This window comes from Plasmodium coatneyi, chromosome 2 (assembly GCF_001680005.1).
Source record: "Plasmodium coatneyi strain Hackeri chromosome 2, complete sequence".
Taxonomy (NCBI): domain Eukaryota; phylum Apicomplexa; class Aconoidasida; order Haemosporida; family Plasmodiidae; genus Plasmodium; species Plasmodium coatneyi.
The window spans coordinates 799,614-816,570 of record NC_033557.1 but is presented as its reverse complement, the minus strand read 5'-3'; the positions used below and the strand labels follow the sequence as shown (position 1 = coordinate 816,570).

The 16,957-nt window shown below is 35.0% G+C and overlaps 2 protein-coding genes across 2 annotated transcripts; both read left to right on the top strand.

Moving 5' to 3' along the window:
- Positions 1-1,693: 1,693 nt before the first annotated feature.
- PCOAH_00003870 (Uncharacterized protein) lies at positions 1,694-2,722 on the top strand (the record flags this gene model as incomplete). Its single annotated transcript, XM_020057202.1, has 2 exons — positions 1,694-1,899; positions 2,158-2,722. The coding sequence occupies 2 exons, from the start codon at positions 1,694-1,696 to the stop codon at positions 2,720-2,722; spliced, it is 771 nt and encodes a 256-aa protein (XP_019912606.1).
- Positions 2,723-8,598: 5,876 nt separating this feature from the next.
- PCOAH_00003860 (Uncharacterized protein) lies at positions 8,599-11,506 on the top strand (the record flags this gene model as incomplete). Its single annotated transcript, XM_020057201.1, has 2 exons — positions 8,599-8,898; positions 9,131-11,506. 2 exons carry the CDS (start codon positions 8,599-8,601, stop codon positions 11,504-11,506), a joined length of 2,676 nt encoding a protein of 891 aa, XP_019912630.1.
- Between the last annotated feature and the right edge of the window lie 5,451 nt (positions 11,507-16,957).

Sequence of the window (16,957 nt, the reverse complement as noted above, 5' to 3'; positions counted from 1 at the left end):
ATGTGTTTCTTCCAACCCCTTCTCGATAAATCTTTACCCCATTAACAATTTTACCATTTTTATTATTTTATAATTCTTTCTTTTTCTGCGTTTACCTTTTTTTTTTCGTTTACTTAGTATTTTAGGCGTACACTACGTTTTAAGGGCAGCATGTGCTTTAACATATGCACCTGTTCGAATTGCACGCTGACAAGGAGGACCTAGGGCCGCTCGGGCGTGAACAAAACATAGCGGCACTGAAATTAGTGAGCTCTTCCCATCCCTCACAGATGGGCAAAACATATGCCATACTTATATCAGTGCATAAGTAAATGCTATAAAAGCAACTTCTTGCCTGCCCCCCAACAACTTTTTGAGGCTTGGATTGGAATTTTTTTCTTCCTTCCAAAAAATACCCACCGAACGGGGCTGGCTCTCTGCCTTCAATGCCATTTTCTGGCGTCACAAATAAGGCGCACCCCAAAATATATGGCGACACAACGTATGTAATATTTATATATCAATGTTACGTAAAAGTACCACCTCGCATCTATGGATCAACTGAACGAACTGTGCAGTACGGCAACACTACTTTCAGATTGCAGGGTTTTTTTCTATTCAATTATTACCCTCCACCATCACCACCTATTTTTCGTTTCATATATAAATGCGCCTAATGCTACGATATATATTTTTTTTTTTTCACCTGCGCTTAAAAGTAGTAATAGCTAAAAAAAAAAAAAAAAATCTTCTGTTTGGAAGCGGACTAACTTGAAGCATAAAATCCTTATGCAGCGTCCCTCGAAAGAGCAAAATTGAAAAAAATATTTTCAGAGCCCAACGCAATGCTGCACGTAAATATGCGTAAAAACGCGCAAACAAAATAGGCAAAAGATATTTGTCATCCGGCCTGCAATGTACATGCATATATACATTTATATATGCACCTCATCATGCGTTGTAGAAGGCAACCATTTGAAGGATACAATTCTTTTTTTTTTTTATTCTAACTGAAAAAATCTTCCTTTTAATTTTAGAGTAGTCTTCCTGGCGTTATTTTATTTATTTTTTTTTTTGACACGCTTAATAATAACCTACCTACTCCTTCTAATGGCTGAAAGAAAATAAAACAGAACATAACAAAACGAAGCAGAGCAAAACAGAACAACAATAAGCCACCACCAGCTCACTTCTAACCTAACTTGTTTCTGTCGCGCTGATGAATATATTTTTTTCTTTAGAAAAATTATAAAGCTGATTTTATTTTTGCTTCCTCAAAGTTTGCATTCATATTTGCACTCATATTAATATTAATATTTATATTTGTATTAATATTTGTATTAATATTTGTATTAATATTTATATTTGTATTTTTATTTGTACTCGTATTTATATTCCTTTTTACCACCCGCCGGCCAGCTTTTCTCTTCGCAAATTTGAAGCGACAAATAAAAGTAAAATTAACATAAATAAATGACAAAGCCCAGTTTTACCTTTTTAGAGAAACAAAATCTACCACTATCTGTACAAATACTAGCCATTTTTTTTTTTTTATGCATACTTTTCTCTACATATATGCTTATATTTTACTTATTACCCCTTAGAAAGAGAGAAAAAAAAGGTTGTGTTACCCCCTTGCAAAATCGCCCGCATCCCTAAAGCTGACGCCTAATTTCGTAAAGAAAAACCAAAACAAACAAGATAGTTCATCAGGATGGCTTCCCACAAATCAGTAACTAATACTTCTCATTCTAGTAATATAACAGATAAAGTAAAAGAGTCCACGTGCTCCACAGGTCCACATGTAAATTCCTCCAGACCAAACTACAGACGTGCAAAAATGAATACCGTTATGCTTGTTATGAACGTCGTTGCGCTGATCTTTGCATTCTGGCAGCCCCCCTTCTCCTATGACATGAGGTAAGTGTACACCTTTTTTTTTTTTTTCCTTTTCCGTGTCACCCCCTGGCACGTTTACGTAAAGCGGCTGCCCGCTTGCATCACGCAGTAGAGAACGAATCATGGGGGGTGCAATCATCTTCGACCAAAGGATTGATTCGTCAGTCAGGTCAATTAGATCAGCTAGGATATCCGTGCAGCTGCTGTGCACTGCAACCGATTCAACGACGCGCCTCCACATCTAATCGGTGTCCCCCCCTTTTTCATACCCCCCGTCAGTCCTCCCTCCGATGCATGCAAACGAAGGGAAAAAAGAGCTGAACGTATTCTGGAAGCACAGCGCTTGACTCCCATGGAAGAAACCGGACTACTATTTGCAGAGGGCGATGAAGATATGTACAATTATATAACCCTCTTTTCAATATACCCAACGCATAACGTAGATCAAGGAGAAGCACCACAAGAAACAGAACAAACAGAACAACAGAACAACACAAACAACACAGATTTCAATGAGCTCTATACCAGAGTCAGTAACAACTGGAATCAGACAGTGCAAAATATGGTTAACCAATATGTCGCCTACACAGATGGATACTTCATGGATGTCACCTGGAGAGATGAAATGTGGAACCGAGGCTGGTACGTATACTTAGAAAGCATACATGCGGATTTAAATAGATTCTTAAATGACGAAACTCTTTCCCTTGAGGCTAGGGAATGTGTATCTCAGGATTTACTCTACTGGGCCAATGATGATTTTGGGTGGTTCTTAAATTTAGTGAAGGAAGAATGGGACATAGAGTTGATGAAACGATCAGAGCTTCTTATCACGGAAGTGTGAAGGGGATGAAAAGGCCACCTCTTTCCCCCGCTTAGATTCACTTTTCTAGAAAAAAAAAAAGAATGGTTAAGAACTCTCTCCCTTCATCTATGTATATATGTTGATAAAACAACCCACCTACATATATGTATCAACTCCGTAGATGTAATATTCGTATTCCGAGACATTGGACTCCCACGCTGATGCTAACAGTTTGACCAAGCAAATATATTTGTATTATGCAAATTACTCATTAAGGGAAAAAAATGAGAAAGGAAAAATGGCACGGCATGGCATAGCATGGCATGAGAAGGGACGGGACACCGGAAAAGAACGTCGTAGTGACGATTTTTTTTTTCAAATCTCCCACCCGATTGGTAGACTCTGTCAATTCTCCAAATCGCAGTAACTCATGTCCACGCACGTACATATACCTATGCATGCATGGCTATGTACATGTCTAGGCGCACTTCCCTAAATGAGGGTGCTTTTTTTTTTCCCTTACTCTTTACTTAAGTGGGGTTATGCCATGCTAAGAACGAGAATCTCCAGAACGGAGTGCCAGTGGTGAGGAAGTCGTATTGAACCAACCAGCAATCCCGAAAGAACTTCTTATACGCACCGAAAAGTGGCTTTAGAGACGTCCTCACTGACTAGCAAAGTCATCTTCCCCTTTTTGACAAGAACGGGCGTACTTCAAAAGTTGATACAGATGCTTATGTATGCACTTTTCTATATTTGCACGACGTGCGCTTGTGTTTAGCCTCTATCCCGATTTTTATTGAAGGAGAAGAAGATGAGGATGATGAAAAAAGCATGAACAGATACAAGAAAAACACAATTCTCCCTTCGTTTTTACATTACTTTTTTTTGTACCGTTGCTTTATTCTATTTATTCCTCTATACAGTTTATTCAAATTAAGAACCCTGATGTGTTTCGTTTTATTTTGTTCTATTTTATTTTTGCTACTTTTATTTTCTTTTCTTTAAATGGCTGTCGAACTTATTTGCCATAGATGCTAAAAACAGTTTTATTTCATTTGTTTGTTTTTTTTTTAACGCTTTAAAATTCTCTCCCTCCTTTTTTTTCCTCTTTGTAAAATATTCCAATTTGATTCAACATTTTAATTTGTCGCAAAAAAACTGCTAAAGTGTTTTTTTTTTTTTTTTTTTAAACGTAGTTTTAATCACAAATGGGAATTGTTTCTCCATTTTTTTTTTACAGCCTCTTTAGAAATGAGCTGTTTTTTTTTTCTCGCTTCGTTAACAAGAAAAGGGCGATGTAACGCCTGGTGCGCATTCTACAATATATGGACGTTGAAAATGACGTTACTTTTTTTTCCCTTTGATTGCGTCGACTGATATTTTTTTTTTTTTTTTTTTTTTTAATTTTGTTATTTAGCCCATTTAATCAGATTTTATCAGGTTTATATTATTACGAAAATCCTTTCAACTTTTCGCGCGCAACCATTTCGATATATTCGTATCCATGAAAAATAGGTACATGTATATTTGTATACCTACGATTATAATAATACGTATGCATGCGTATGCGCCTAGAGAAGGCAGTAAGATGTAAGATCTAAGAAGCGCAAACTATAAAAAACGCATTTTTCAGCATCGCAATTATATTAGCATGAGGTATCCCCCAGAAGACGCAATCTCCTATACGTAGAAGCGGCATCGTAGTACATCCTTCAAACCTCCGTCAGAGGAATAATATAACCGCTTAGATACATCCACTTAGATACATCCCCTAGATACATCCGCTAGACGCATCTGCAAAGAGACGTGTCACCAACGAAACGTGCCCACCACCACAATGGAGCAAAACATAAAATTAATGGGAGAATGGTCCGAGCAGATACACAGCACCGCCGAGAAGCTCCTGCCGGACATCAAGGGAGACTTTATGGAGTATAAAGAATTCATGGATCAAGTAATGAAAAATGTTCGTGTCCCCAATGACGTTACCACCATTTTTGTTCTATTCTCTATTTTTGCAGTTGTTTTCTTATACAATATTTGCAATATGTTTGGTGCACTTAGAACCCACCCATTGACCAAGTTTTTATTATTATACCTGGTATTCTACGTGGTGACGAATACCAGTTGGATTAAGTACCAAAAACATTAATGAAACGAAAAGGAAAAAGAAAGAACCTGTGCAACCATGAACTGTTACCACGTAGTTACTGCAATTAGCAGTTAACATAAAAATGTGAATCGAGAGAAGAAGAATGTACAGGCTATATCCAATGAAGCACATCAGGCTATATACGTGCCTGTCCTTTATGGAAGGGTAAGTGCACCATGTGGTGCTCCGTCTCCCCCAGTATTTGTATGAACATCTCTGCATGTATATGTGCTGCGCGTCATGCCATATTTGCCGCAAATGTCGCAAATGTCGCTAATACGGCGAAATAACATTTTTAATAACCCCGCTTATTTTATATTTTTATAATATATCTACACGTGATGCTTCATGGCGCACAGCACTTTGATGTTTTCATTTTTCGTCCCCTTTTTTCCCGTTAATTTTTCTGTTCTTTTTTGCCCTGATTGGACTGAATTTTCTGCCCGCGTACCCGCCCCTTTTTGTTTACGTACCGAATTTTGATTCACCGCAACTGAGCCAAGTTGCGCACAAAAAAACACTGCCCCGATTAAGCATATGTCCGCTATCTCAAATTAGGTGTGACGCCCAGGCGTACTTTTAAAGCACCACCTCTGCGTCAGTTTTGCCAAGGGTGGTGGTAAATCACTGTCCCTCTGCCCCGCTATATATACAGTGAAATTTTCTATATATGTGCTTCTACTTACGTATTTACGTACAAAAGCGTGTGCCAATTTGTTGCGTTCTCATTTCGTGCATCAACTTGTGAAGCCCCTTCCCCGAGGGAGGCACACAAAAAAAAAAAAATTCACCCTTTATGTGTCCTCAAATGAGTTTACGTTGTAAGTGCTAAAAATGGAAACGACCAAACGGCGTCATGCACCAACGGACGAACAAAACATAACGCGGTTCCACCACCACGTACGTTCATTAAAACAGAAGGAACATGGAGTTATTTCCTCCAAAGGGGACCAGGTGTAGTTTATCGTACTGTAGCATAGTGCAATGCTTTTTTTCTCTCTCTCTTTTTTTGGTGCACTCTTTTCCCCATGGTGGCAACTTTTGCCGATTTAGGATTCTATATTGACCTAACTAGTCTCAGTTGGAAAAAAAAAAAAAAAAGTCCACTGTGCAGCTTTTACACGGCTATCGCTGCTCATCCGCCCACCTTTACAGTTCATGTGTACGGGTGAACTGAATTGGTGCAGTGACCCATCCCTGTTTTGGGAAATCGTTTCTCACTTTACTTTATATCATTTTTTTGTCTCATTTTGTTCCAATTGGAAGGCTCCATCCTTGATGCCCCTTAGCGCAGCTCTACGCAGTGGCATCATGATGAAGTCAAACACCACCCTAGCCCCCCACACGCACACACCGATACAGATATCGTAACGCCAAGCAGCAACGCCTGTAGTGTCCACTTGTGTGGAATCTAGCTACACGTCAAAATAAAGAACTCCCGAATTCGGGGGGGGAAAAAAATAATTAAAAAAAAAAAAGACGCCTTTTTTTTTATAACCCATTTCGCCAGAAAAAGATAAAACGGAGCAACTTATTTTGCGATAAATAATATTTTTAATGAAGAAAAATTAAATCAAGTGAAAGCGTTTAACACACCTACATGTATGTATTTACGGGAGCTGTTTTTTTTTTTTTTTTTTTTACGCATAATTTTTTATGGAAAATTGGGGGAAAAGATGGGACCCCCGAAAATATATAACGCCAGGAACTCCCGCACAGCACGTTCGCAATTGTGCCATTTTATTTGCATACGTCTTTACACAATCGTATTTTGGACAAAAAGGTCAGCCGGCATAATAGTACAGTAAGTATAGTTTATAAAACTCCCCCCCCGTGTGTTTAGCATGAAGGCAGGAAATTGGCCGCATGTATTTTTCATAGTTAAGCGGATGAAGCAGGCATCTTCTATGTGTAAAATGTAAAATAGCAAATCATGGCGTCCTTCTATGCGATACCTACATAAAACATATATAAGCTTCATATGAATTCATATATAATGGCGGTATGGAAAAAATACGAAGGCTTGTTACTTGACTTTGCTACGTAATATGGCTCCAATTAAAATATTCCTCGACTCGTGCATGAAAAAACGCACGACTAAAAAGATAGGGATCCTCTAATAAAAATATATTTCTTTCTTAAAGGAAAAGCCCTACGATTAAATAGCGAACCGTTTGTACAGGAAAGTGCAATTTTTTTAAAGCAGCCCAATGGAAAAATTAGGGACGGAAAAAAAAAAAAAAATTTTTTTTATTATCGCGTCTCCGTTCGCACGAGCGTCACTGCTGTATTAGAGCTATCGTTGTTATTGCGTTCGCCTTTGCCTTTACATTTACGTTTACCTTTACGTTTACTTTTGCCTGTACGTTTACCTTTCCCTGTGCGTTTACACTTTCCTGTACGTTTACGTTTACCTTTACTTTTACCTTTACGTTTACCTTTACTTTTACCTTTACGTTTACCTTTAACTTTACGTTTACCATTACTTTTCCCTGTATGTTTACACTTTCCTGTGTGTTTACCTTTAGCAGTACGTGTTTACCTTTGCCAGTACGTGTTTACCTTTGCCAGTACGTGTTTACCTTTGCCAGTACGTGTTTACCTTTGCTAGTACGTGTTTACCTTTGCTAGTACGTGTTTACCTTTGCTAGTACGTGTTTACCTTTGCTAGTACGTGTTTACCTTTGCTAGTACGTGTTTACCTTTGCCAGTACGTGTTTACCTTTGCCAGTACGTGTTTACCTTTGCTAGTACGTGTTTACCTTTGCCAGTACGTGTTTACCTTTGCCAGTACGTGTTTACCTTTGCCAGTACGTGTTTACCTTTGCCAGTACGTGTTTACCTTTGCCAGTACGTGTTTACCTTTGCCAGTACGTTTACACTTTCCTGTAGCTTCCTATTGCCCTTTATCACTATTTTATCACTGCTAGGTTGGAAAAATTACGCAAATGAGAAAATCTTTTTTCTTTTCTTCCGTCGTTTATATATGGGAAAAAAAAAAAAAAAAACAAACTTGTTTCTATTTTGTTTGTCATTACTTCTATTTGCATATAATAGAATGTCATTATATTCCCCCCACCTGATTTATAATTCGAGGGACATTTTATATATGCCTACTCCCCCTTGTTTTTCTCCGCCTTTTTACTCTCCCCCTTTATACATACGTACATAACGAGAAAACATCAGTGGTAAATTTCGATGGAACCCATTACTAAAAAGCTTCTACCTAATGAGAACCCCCTATATCATTGTTCCTCTTCAAACTCACTTGATCTGAAATTGACTCTGGAGAAAATAGTGCCAAATAAAAGTAATACCAACTGAAGGAAGTGAGCATGGTCGGGTGTGCTGTCATCAGCCCTGCCCCACCTTATGTGTGTATGCCACTCTGCGCCCCGAAGTAGTATAGCATCTGCACGAAGTCGACACGTCCAATTTCCGCTTGATGAATCTTTTCCTTTTTGAATCCAATTTACATAACTTTCTCTTCCTCGCCGTGTTACAGTTTCTAATATTAAAACCCCCTTTTTTTCTTTTTTCCTTTTTTCTTTTTGCAGATCCCCTACATCTACAGAGGTGAATAGATGTTCACGTATATGGGACCTTCGCCATTGCCATAAGACAACTTGGAACAGCGCGCACGCGCGCAGGAACATTCGTTCCTTATAGCACCGTATTGGAGAAATATAGCAATAGAAGGAGGAAGTGCCTTTTTTGTTCCCACTTTTATGAGCCTTTCGAAAATATAACTTTTTAAAGCATGGCACTTAAGGATCAGTCAGCTGTACCTTCAACGTGGAAGTCCGTAGGTGGGTGCAAAAGGAGTTTCAGAAGATTTGTCACAAGCCGAACTACAGCAAGGGTAGCCGGTAAAGGCGCAGGAAAAAACGGACAGACAACCACAAACCGCACTGCAAACTGTATTACCACCCCTATGGCATCTGATAGTAACCAGAAAAATGACGCCTCTGGAAGAAGAAACAATTCCGTGAAATGGGCCCTGCCTAAGCCCAAAGTGCTAATCGTACCTCTTCTCGCTATTTTGTATGTCCTATCATTGGTAAGGCCATAACGAAGAAATGCATACGCTGAAATAGGGCCCTTTTTTTTTTTTTCTTGCCCCTTATTAACATTTTGTACATTTACATACTTAAATTACAACGCCCATGTAGCAAAATGTACAATGTGTGTTGCACTCATGCGAGGAACGTTGCGTTCTTGCCAAATTATCCCCTTTTGTCCTACACATATGTGATAACCCTTTTTTTTTTTTTTTCCAATGCCCCTCACAGCATGGCCTATTCGCCCGAAAGGATGTCCATCATTCGAGATCGCTAGTTGAAAGAACCACAGTCCCTTTTGTATATATGCCGCAGGTAGCAACTGCCCCGCCTCCAACTAATGGTTGTATCCCCCTGGTTATTGATGCCTTCGTAAATAGTAGCAACAAGAAGTCAGAAAATGATAAGAAATCAAAAAAGGATAACAAGAAGGCTACTAATGAGAAGAAATCAGTGAAGGAAATCTGGTGGAGATTGGCTAAAAAAACAAAAGAGTGTGCCAAGGCAACAACACACAGTGAGTTGAAAAAGGATCCCAATGAACCCCGTGTTCTGCTCGTTTCCCATAATCTACACTCCCCCGTTGGTGTGAACTGCCCACCTGATCCGTGTAATCCGCACGACCCGCATGCTCCCGTCAGTTCATGTGACCCATCGAATACCCACCATCCCCATGATCCAGTGAACCCTCAAGACCCACATAATCCAGTGAGCCCTCAAGACCCACATAATCCAGTGAGCCCGCAAGATCCACATAATCCAGTGAGCCCGCAAGATCCACATAATCCAGTGAACCCTCAAGACCCACATAATCCAGTGAGCCCTCAAGAAACATGTGATCCAGTGGAACCCCAAGATCCATATGATCCACAGGACCCCCAAGATCCATATGATCCACAGGACCCCCAAGACCCATATGATCCAGTGGACGCCCATAACCCATACGATCCTGATGATCCACGTGATGCACAGGACCCCTACGATCCATACGATTCTGATGATCCACCTTACGCACATTACTTAAAGGATCCAGAAAAACAGTACGGAATTTACGGCAGCAAGAAGAAGCCCAGCACGATAATAGATTCTACGTCCTGCGAAACCCGTACGCCTGAGGAAAATATCGAGTTCTTCTTCTACAGCACGAGCACCTATGTGTATTATACGGAAGAAATGAAGAAACGAATTTTCGCAAATGGTCCCGTATTGACAAAAAAATACATGGCGGAAATCTTTTTTGAATTATGTGAAGAACAGAAGGAAAACTTCCTCTTCATGAAGGAAACCATGTCCAAAATATCCTTCATGTTAGCATCTCAATTTAAATTGCCAAATGAAGAACGATCCAAATGTTGGACCCATCTGAATAATAAACTTAATAAAGTAATGAACGAATTTGATCTGCGCGACCGTGAGGACTTCAATCATTTTTTGATGCAAAAAAAACGTCACTCTGTTGAAGATTTCGAGCGTTTTATCGAAAACAGAATTTGCTTATGGAACAAAATTACCAGAGAAAATAGATATGAATCTTTTCTAGAATTGTATAAGAATTTAAATAAAGGTTCCTTCAGGAAAAAATTTCCATATAATATTAAAAATTATCGACCTCCGCAAGCAGATGACTGTTATGCTGCTAGTAACCCAGACATGCCGCAAGAACCCCCCTGTGCTAGCATCCCCGCTACGCCTCACAACACTTTAAATGCCGGAAATTCTCCTTTACAACAGTGCAGCAACGGCAGCGTCAACGCCAACGTCGGAAGTGGACCTAAGCCAAACGGTGCCTTTAGATCTAGTAGCCCCACTGTACAGGGTAGAAATTTGGGAACCCCTACCACCGCTATGCCGAACAGCAATATATGCACTACTAACCCTGCTATACCGCAAGCGAACGTCAGTACTGTTAATAGGCCTATTCCGTGCAACACTGTCAATGCCAATAGTACACCCATGTCGAATAACACCATCACTGCCAGTAACGCTCCTGCGCCCTGTAGCACTAATATTTCTAGCATCCCCGTCATGCCGCAATCCCCGTACAACACTTTGAATGCTAATGTTACTACAGCCTTGCCTGCCAACACTTTGAATGCTAATGTTACTACGGCCTTGCCTGCTAACACTTTGAATGCTAATGTTACTACAGCCTTACCTGCCAACACTTTGAATGTGAACCCCGCAACCATCCCACCTTACACGACGAACGCGGCTGTTACAGGTGTACCATACACTAGTTTGAACCCTAACGTTGCCACCATACCGCAGGGCACATACAACCCTACCGTCGCCGCCATACCGCAAGGCGCATACAGTCCTGGCGTTGCCACCATACCGCAGGGTACATATAACCCTGTCATTGCCACCGTACCACAAGGCACATACAGTCCTGCCGTTGCCACCATACCACAGGGCACATACAACCCTATCATTGCCACCGTACCGCAAGGCACATACAGCCCTGTCATCGCCACCATACCTCAAGGCACATACAGCCCTACCATCGCCGCAATACCGCAAGGTACATACAACCCTATCACCAAACAGGTCACATTCACCGTGGAAAGCGGAAAGGAATCCCCCAAGCGGAAGAAGAAAAAAAAATGAATGAGCAGTCCCACGTACTAAAAAACGGTGCTCCTATTACGGAAGTGGGAAGAAACAATACATGTGTGATAAATGTGTATATGTGCGCACAGTAACACACACGTGTAAACAAAATCGACTCCACGCAGGTTGGACGCAATCCTATTTTAAGCTACAAAAGCTACACAAGGAAGAAAAAAATAATAATAAATAAAAATAAAAAATAAAATATTGTTACTTTATTTGTTCCTTTTTTTAATCATCCATTTGGTTACCTTATATTTTATTTTATATATATATTTTTTGTAATTTTGCATATAAATAAAAAAAATTACGGATAACTTTTTATCTGTAAGCACACACACATACACACGTACAAAAAGGTCTGAGTTATCACAACCTTCCTATTTGTATACAATTCCCCTTGGTGTTAATCATACATGTTAATAAATTTGTATAATTTATCATTATACAATTTGTGGTCATTTCCCTCCAATGCTCAGTTCAAATATATATAACTTATTTTCCACGCCATATCCTGTTAAAATAATATTTGTCGATATGTCTTTTATTATTTTACAATAGGATATATATATATGTATGATTAATAATGTGTATGTTGTGTGCTCCACCTCCCACACATTTTATTATTTTTTTTTTTTCTTCCTATATGTGTAAAGAATATCTGTGTTCAACCAGCGCATATGTCGCTTAACTTTTTACTAAAAAAAATACTGTGCGATGCTTTTCGCGTCGCGTGGAGGAGAGTATATAAAAAAAAAGAGAAATGCCCTTTTAAAAAAATAATTAAAACATTACAATATTGCACATATGTGTAAAATATGTGTAAATGATATGCAGCCCTGCTCTATTATCTTTTTTAACACGCTTTCTTTTTTAATAGCATGCGCGTTTATTCACCCCTATTCGCTTTATGCCTAATGCCCACGCGTCACAAACAATGCGCAAAGTTTTTACCTACATATTGTTCCTTCGAATATGTGTAGACGAAACCTTTCAACAGGAATTATTACACCTTTTTTTGACGTTACTGTTTTAAAAAAAAGGACTCCAAAAGGCAACAAAATATAAATGACATAACAAGAGTGAACAGTTATTATAACATGTGGTGGAATCGGAAAAATATATGCTAAATATATATTATGTTGAAAAAGTATCAACATTTTTGCAGATTTTATGACATTCTGTATATGAGTGCTGAGTGAAATTTTACTCTTTTCCACGATGTGTTTCTGCGATGTTCACTTGTCACAAATACGGAACGGATACTATATTTACATACGCCTTACGTTGTTATCCTCCAAATGAGTGACTATAATACATGTAAACACATAATATGAAGTCACTGTTTTGCTTTGCCTACATGTTCTGCTAGCTGACAATACCGATAGGCAAAGGTGGACGTAATTCTTCCCGAATTGTCAAATTTACTTTTCGTCTTCATTTCGCCACATTTCAGCGTAACTTCTGCCCTTTCTCCCTCTAAGCAATCTTTTTCATACGGTAATTTTGAGAACTCCTGTAACCTCTGCACATAACATATCTCTTTCTCCACAAAGGTAAAATCACACAGAAGAATTTTTTTGGGCATCCCAAGTCTTGAGGAAAAAGTCATAAAATATCCAGTTGTGCTTATAATTTTTTCGTAATTTTCCCCTTGGTACAAATTTCCCATTTTGTTGAAAGTGATACGAGGATGCATAATGAAATAGCTAGTTAATATTAAAAAGATAAGCCTAATGTAGAAAGGTGCTCACATAGTTGTTGCCCACTCTAGACGGCATTAATTTCTGAAAGTTTCTACGTAACGCTCGTATATACTTAAATGGTACCAATTCTTTTCTTATACGTTAATTACACTTTCTCCTGACGTGGTGTTGCTATATATGTTACATAATGGGGAGTGATACCTTAGGTACTCTCTTTGAGCCTCTTTGTATCTTCTGGAATATTTTTTAAAAACCAAAAAATAAATTAATAAAACAATGAAAGGAAAAACAATAACGGCATCTTTCATTATACAAAATAACAAAATGACTGACAAAAGAAGTCGGAAAAAGAAGTAAATAAATGTATAAAATCTCTTTAAAAATCCATTGTCTAACGAATAAATATCTACTTTGTACTGGATATTTTCAAAAAGGCGATTAGTAAGAAAGTTGTGAAGAGTGCTTTCATTCATAGACACAACAAAACTGCAATAGTCTTTGAAGCTCATATTTCCTCTTTGCAAAATAAATTATAAAATATATTTTTAGATATCGCTGGGTTTAGAGATGTGAAAAAATCGTCCAATAAATATAAGGAAATATCGCTTTTCCCCCTTAGGCATTTTTGAACATGATCCTCATCGAAGGGAACAACACCCTGACAGAATGCACTTCTTTTGTCTTCGTTATCATTTGAAAAATCAGTTGGATTCTTTCTGTTCGTAAAACTGTTATCTACACGCATTTTTTTCACACCATTAGAGCTCAATTTATGTAAATGCATGTAGTGATGATATAAAGCTCTCGCCAAGGAAATTATAACCTTCTTCCCTTACTTAAATTATGATCATCCTTGACGTACCGCATATTGCCATTTTTAAAGGAACTCATATCATTTAACAACTCTGTTCAACAGTGTAGCGGTAAATCCCTGAATTGTATTAATTCCCAAATAAAATCATGGACCTTATATTTCCCATGGACAACCAACTGTTTCTGGGGAACGTACAAATTTGCATATTATACAACACATTTTTAACATATAAACAACGGTTGATCAACTTAATGTCTCCTAAAATTCATTCGAAAAAAGAAGTTTTACCTGGTCCAACATTTCCAATAACTATCGCTAAGGTATTATTTTCTAAGCTAAAATTGGGGTTCTTCAAAATGTACTTTTCACACTTCCGATAGTACTTTTTTGTGCCAAAAAAAGCATTTTCTAATTTTATTATCAAATTGCTTTGCTCCTCTGTTACATTATCACCCTTGTTATTTTTTTCCCCTCATTTTTTCGCGTGTGTGCTACTCCTACTATTACCGTGATTGAACAATAAACTGTTGTCTGGAAACACACTTTCCCTATATCCTTATCTGTACTGTAATTTACACCAGATAGTATTTTTCGATTTATAATATTTATGTGTTTCACTTTTTTATAAGAACAGGAAAACCTACAACATTTTCTGAACCTCCTTTTTAACTGGATGAAATATTTTTTCTATCTTGAACATTTGATGCGTTAAAATAGTTATTCATTTTTGAAACGTACCTAAAATAAATATTAATATCGTTGTAATATAAATGGTGATACCCATATGATATATACATTTATAGAATATATAGATCGTACCTTCAATTATTTGCATACATATTAAAGGAGCGTTGTTATGTGTTAAATAACTAAAACGAAAGGAACCTTTAATATTGCTTTTCTTTTTAGATAAGACAGTAACAAATTTGCCTTTAAATATTTGTAAAATAAAGTACAATTCTTATGTATCTTTAAACCTTTTATATTCGTTTAAATTCATTATAAATGAAAGATTCAAATTAACAACAAATTTCTACTCTAAAATAATGTACTTTAGTGCCACATAAGATAGAATAGAAGCAGATGATAGAAGGAACAGACTTCATATTTCCTTTACGCAGAACTAATAGGATTGTCTTATTAGTTACCTTAATTTTCGTTATATGGCACAACATTAACTTTTGAATAATTCTTTTAAAGATTGCATTTGTATTGATTTTCATCATTCCTATACATATACATTTTCATATGAATACTAAATATAAATGGACAACAAAAATGACATAAAAAATATTAAAAAATAGAGATAAATTTTATGAAATATTATTATATTTATGTAAAATAGTAAATCATAATAAACAAAATAATATAATAAATTAGAACAATAATACAGACAGAAATTACAAAAAGGAACTATATATACAATTATAAAAAACTAAACAACAAAGAAGCGACTTTATTATAAAGCTTTTACGCATTCAATTCAAATGTGTTAAATAAACTTCATATATGTCTAAAATAAATGTATATGTTGTTCTTAAAAATATGAAATATCCTATGAAATACATAAAATATAATGTAAACGAATATAAAATATAAAAGATATTATGTCAAAAATGCTAGCACACAAGAAAAAGACTCGACATATAAAAATATATTAATAAATAATTCAATTAAATTAAGAATAATAAAGAATAAAATACAATAAAAAAAAAATATAATGATAAAGAAAATAAATATGTAATAAGAATTAAATTAAAAAAATATATAAATTTGTATATATATTCTATATTCATTAAGGAATTAAAAAAAAGAATTGTAATTAAATAAATTATATAAGATAATTTAATTAAAAAAAATTAATAAATTAAAATTAATAATATATAAAATAAATATTAATAAATTTAAATAAAATATATGAATATATATATATTTATCATAAATAAAAATAATATATAAATAATAAATTAATTAATTAAAAACAAATTAAGTATGAAGACAAATGAATTAAAAAAAAATCTATTAAATAATATATTAATAAATATATTAAATATAATAATAAATTAAATACATTAATACAGAAAATAAATATATTAATGAAAAATAATTAATAATAATAATAAATCTATGAATGATATATATTAATATATAAAACAAATATATAATAAATAAAATAAATATATGATAAATAAATTAAATATGTAATAAATAAATTATATATATAATAAATTAATTAAATATATAAAATATTAAAATATATATATAATATATTATAAATTATACATAAAGAATAATAAAGAATTTAAATTATTTTATTTCTTAAAAATTATATACATTATTTTTATAAAATAATAATATATATATTATTAATTTAATAAATAAAACACCAATTCTTTTATTTAATAATATTAAAACAAATAAAATATATAATTGATTAATGTAATTATTCTATGGTATATTTTGATTTTATTAATATCTCAATATTAGGATTATATATTTATATTGTTATTTTATTAACTTATTCATTAAATATGTCTAATTATTATATAGAAATATAAAAACAATAAATAATTTAATATTATTAATTTAAATAATGCTTATTGGAGTAATAAAATAAATAATAATGTATATAATAAATTAATTAATTTAATATAATTAAAAAATAAATACTTAAATTAATAAATAATTAAATTTATTAATTAAATTCATATTTAATTAAATAAAATAAATAATTATTAATAATAAATAAAATTATATTTAAATATATAATAATTATTAAATGAGAAATAAATTAATTAAAATATATATTATTTAATTAAATTCAAAATGTAAATATTATTAAAATAAAATAAATTGACTATTAGTTTATAAATATATTTTTTTTATTTTATAATATATATAATTAATTGTATATATAATTAAATTGTC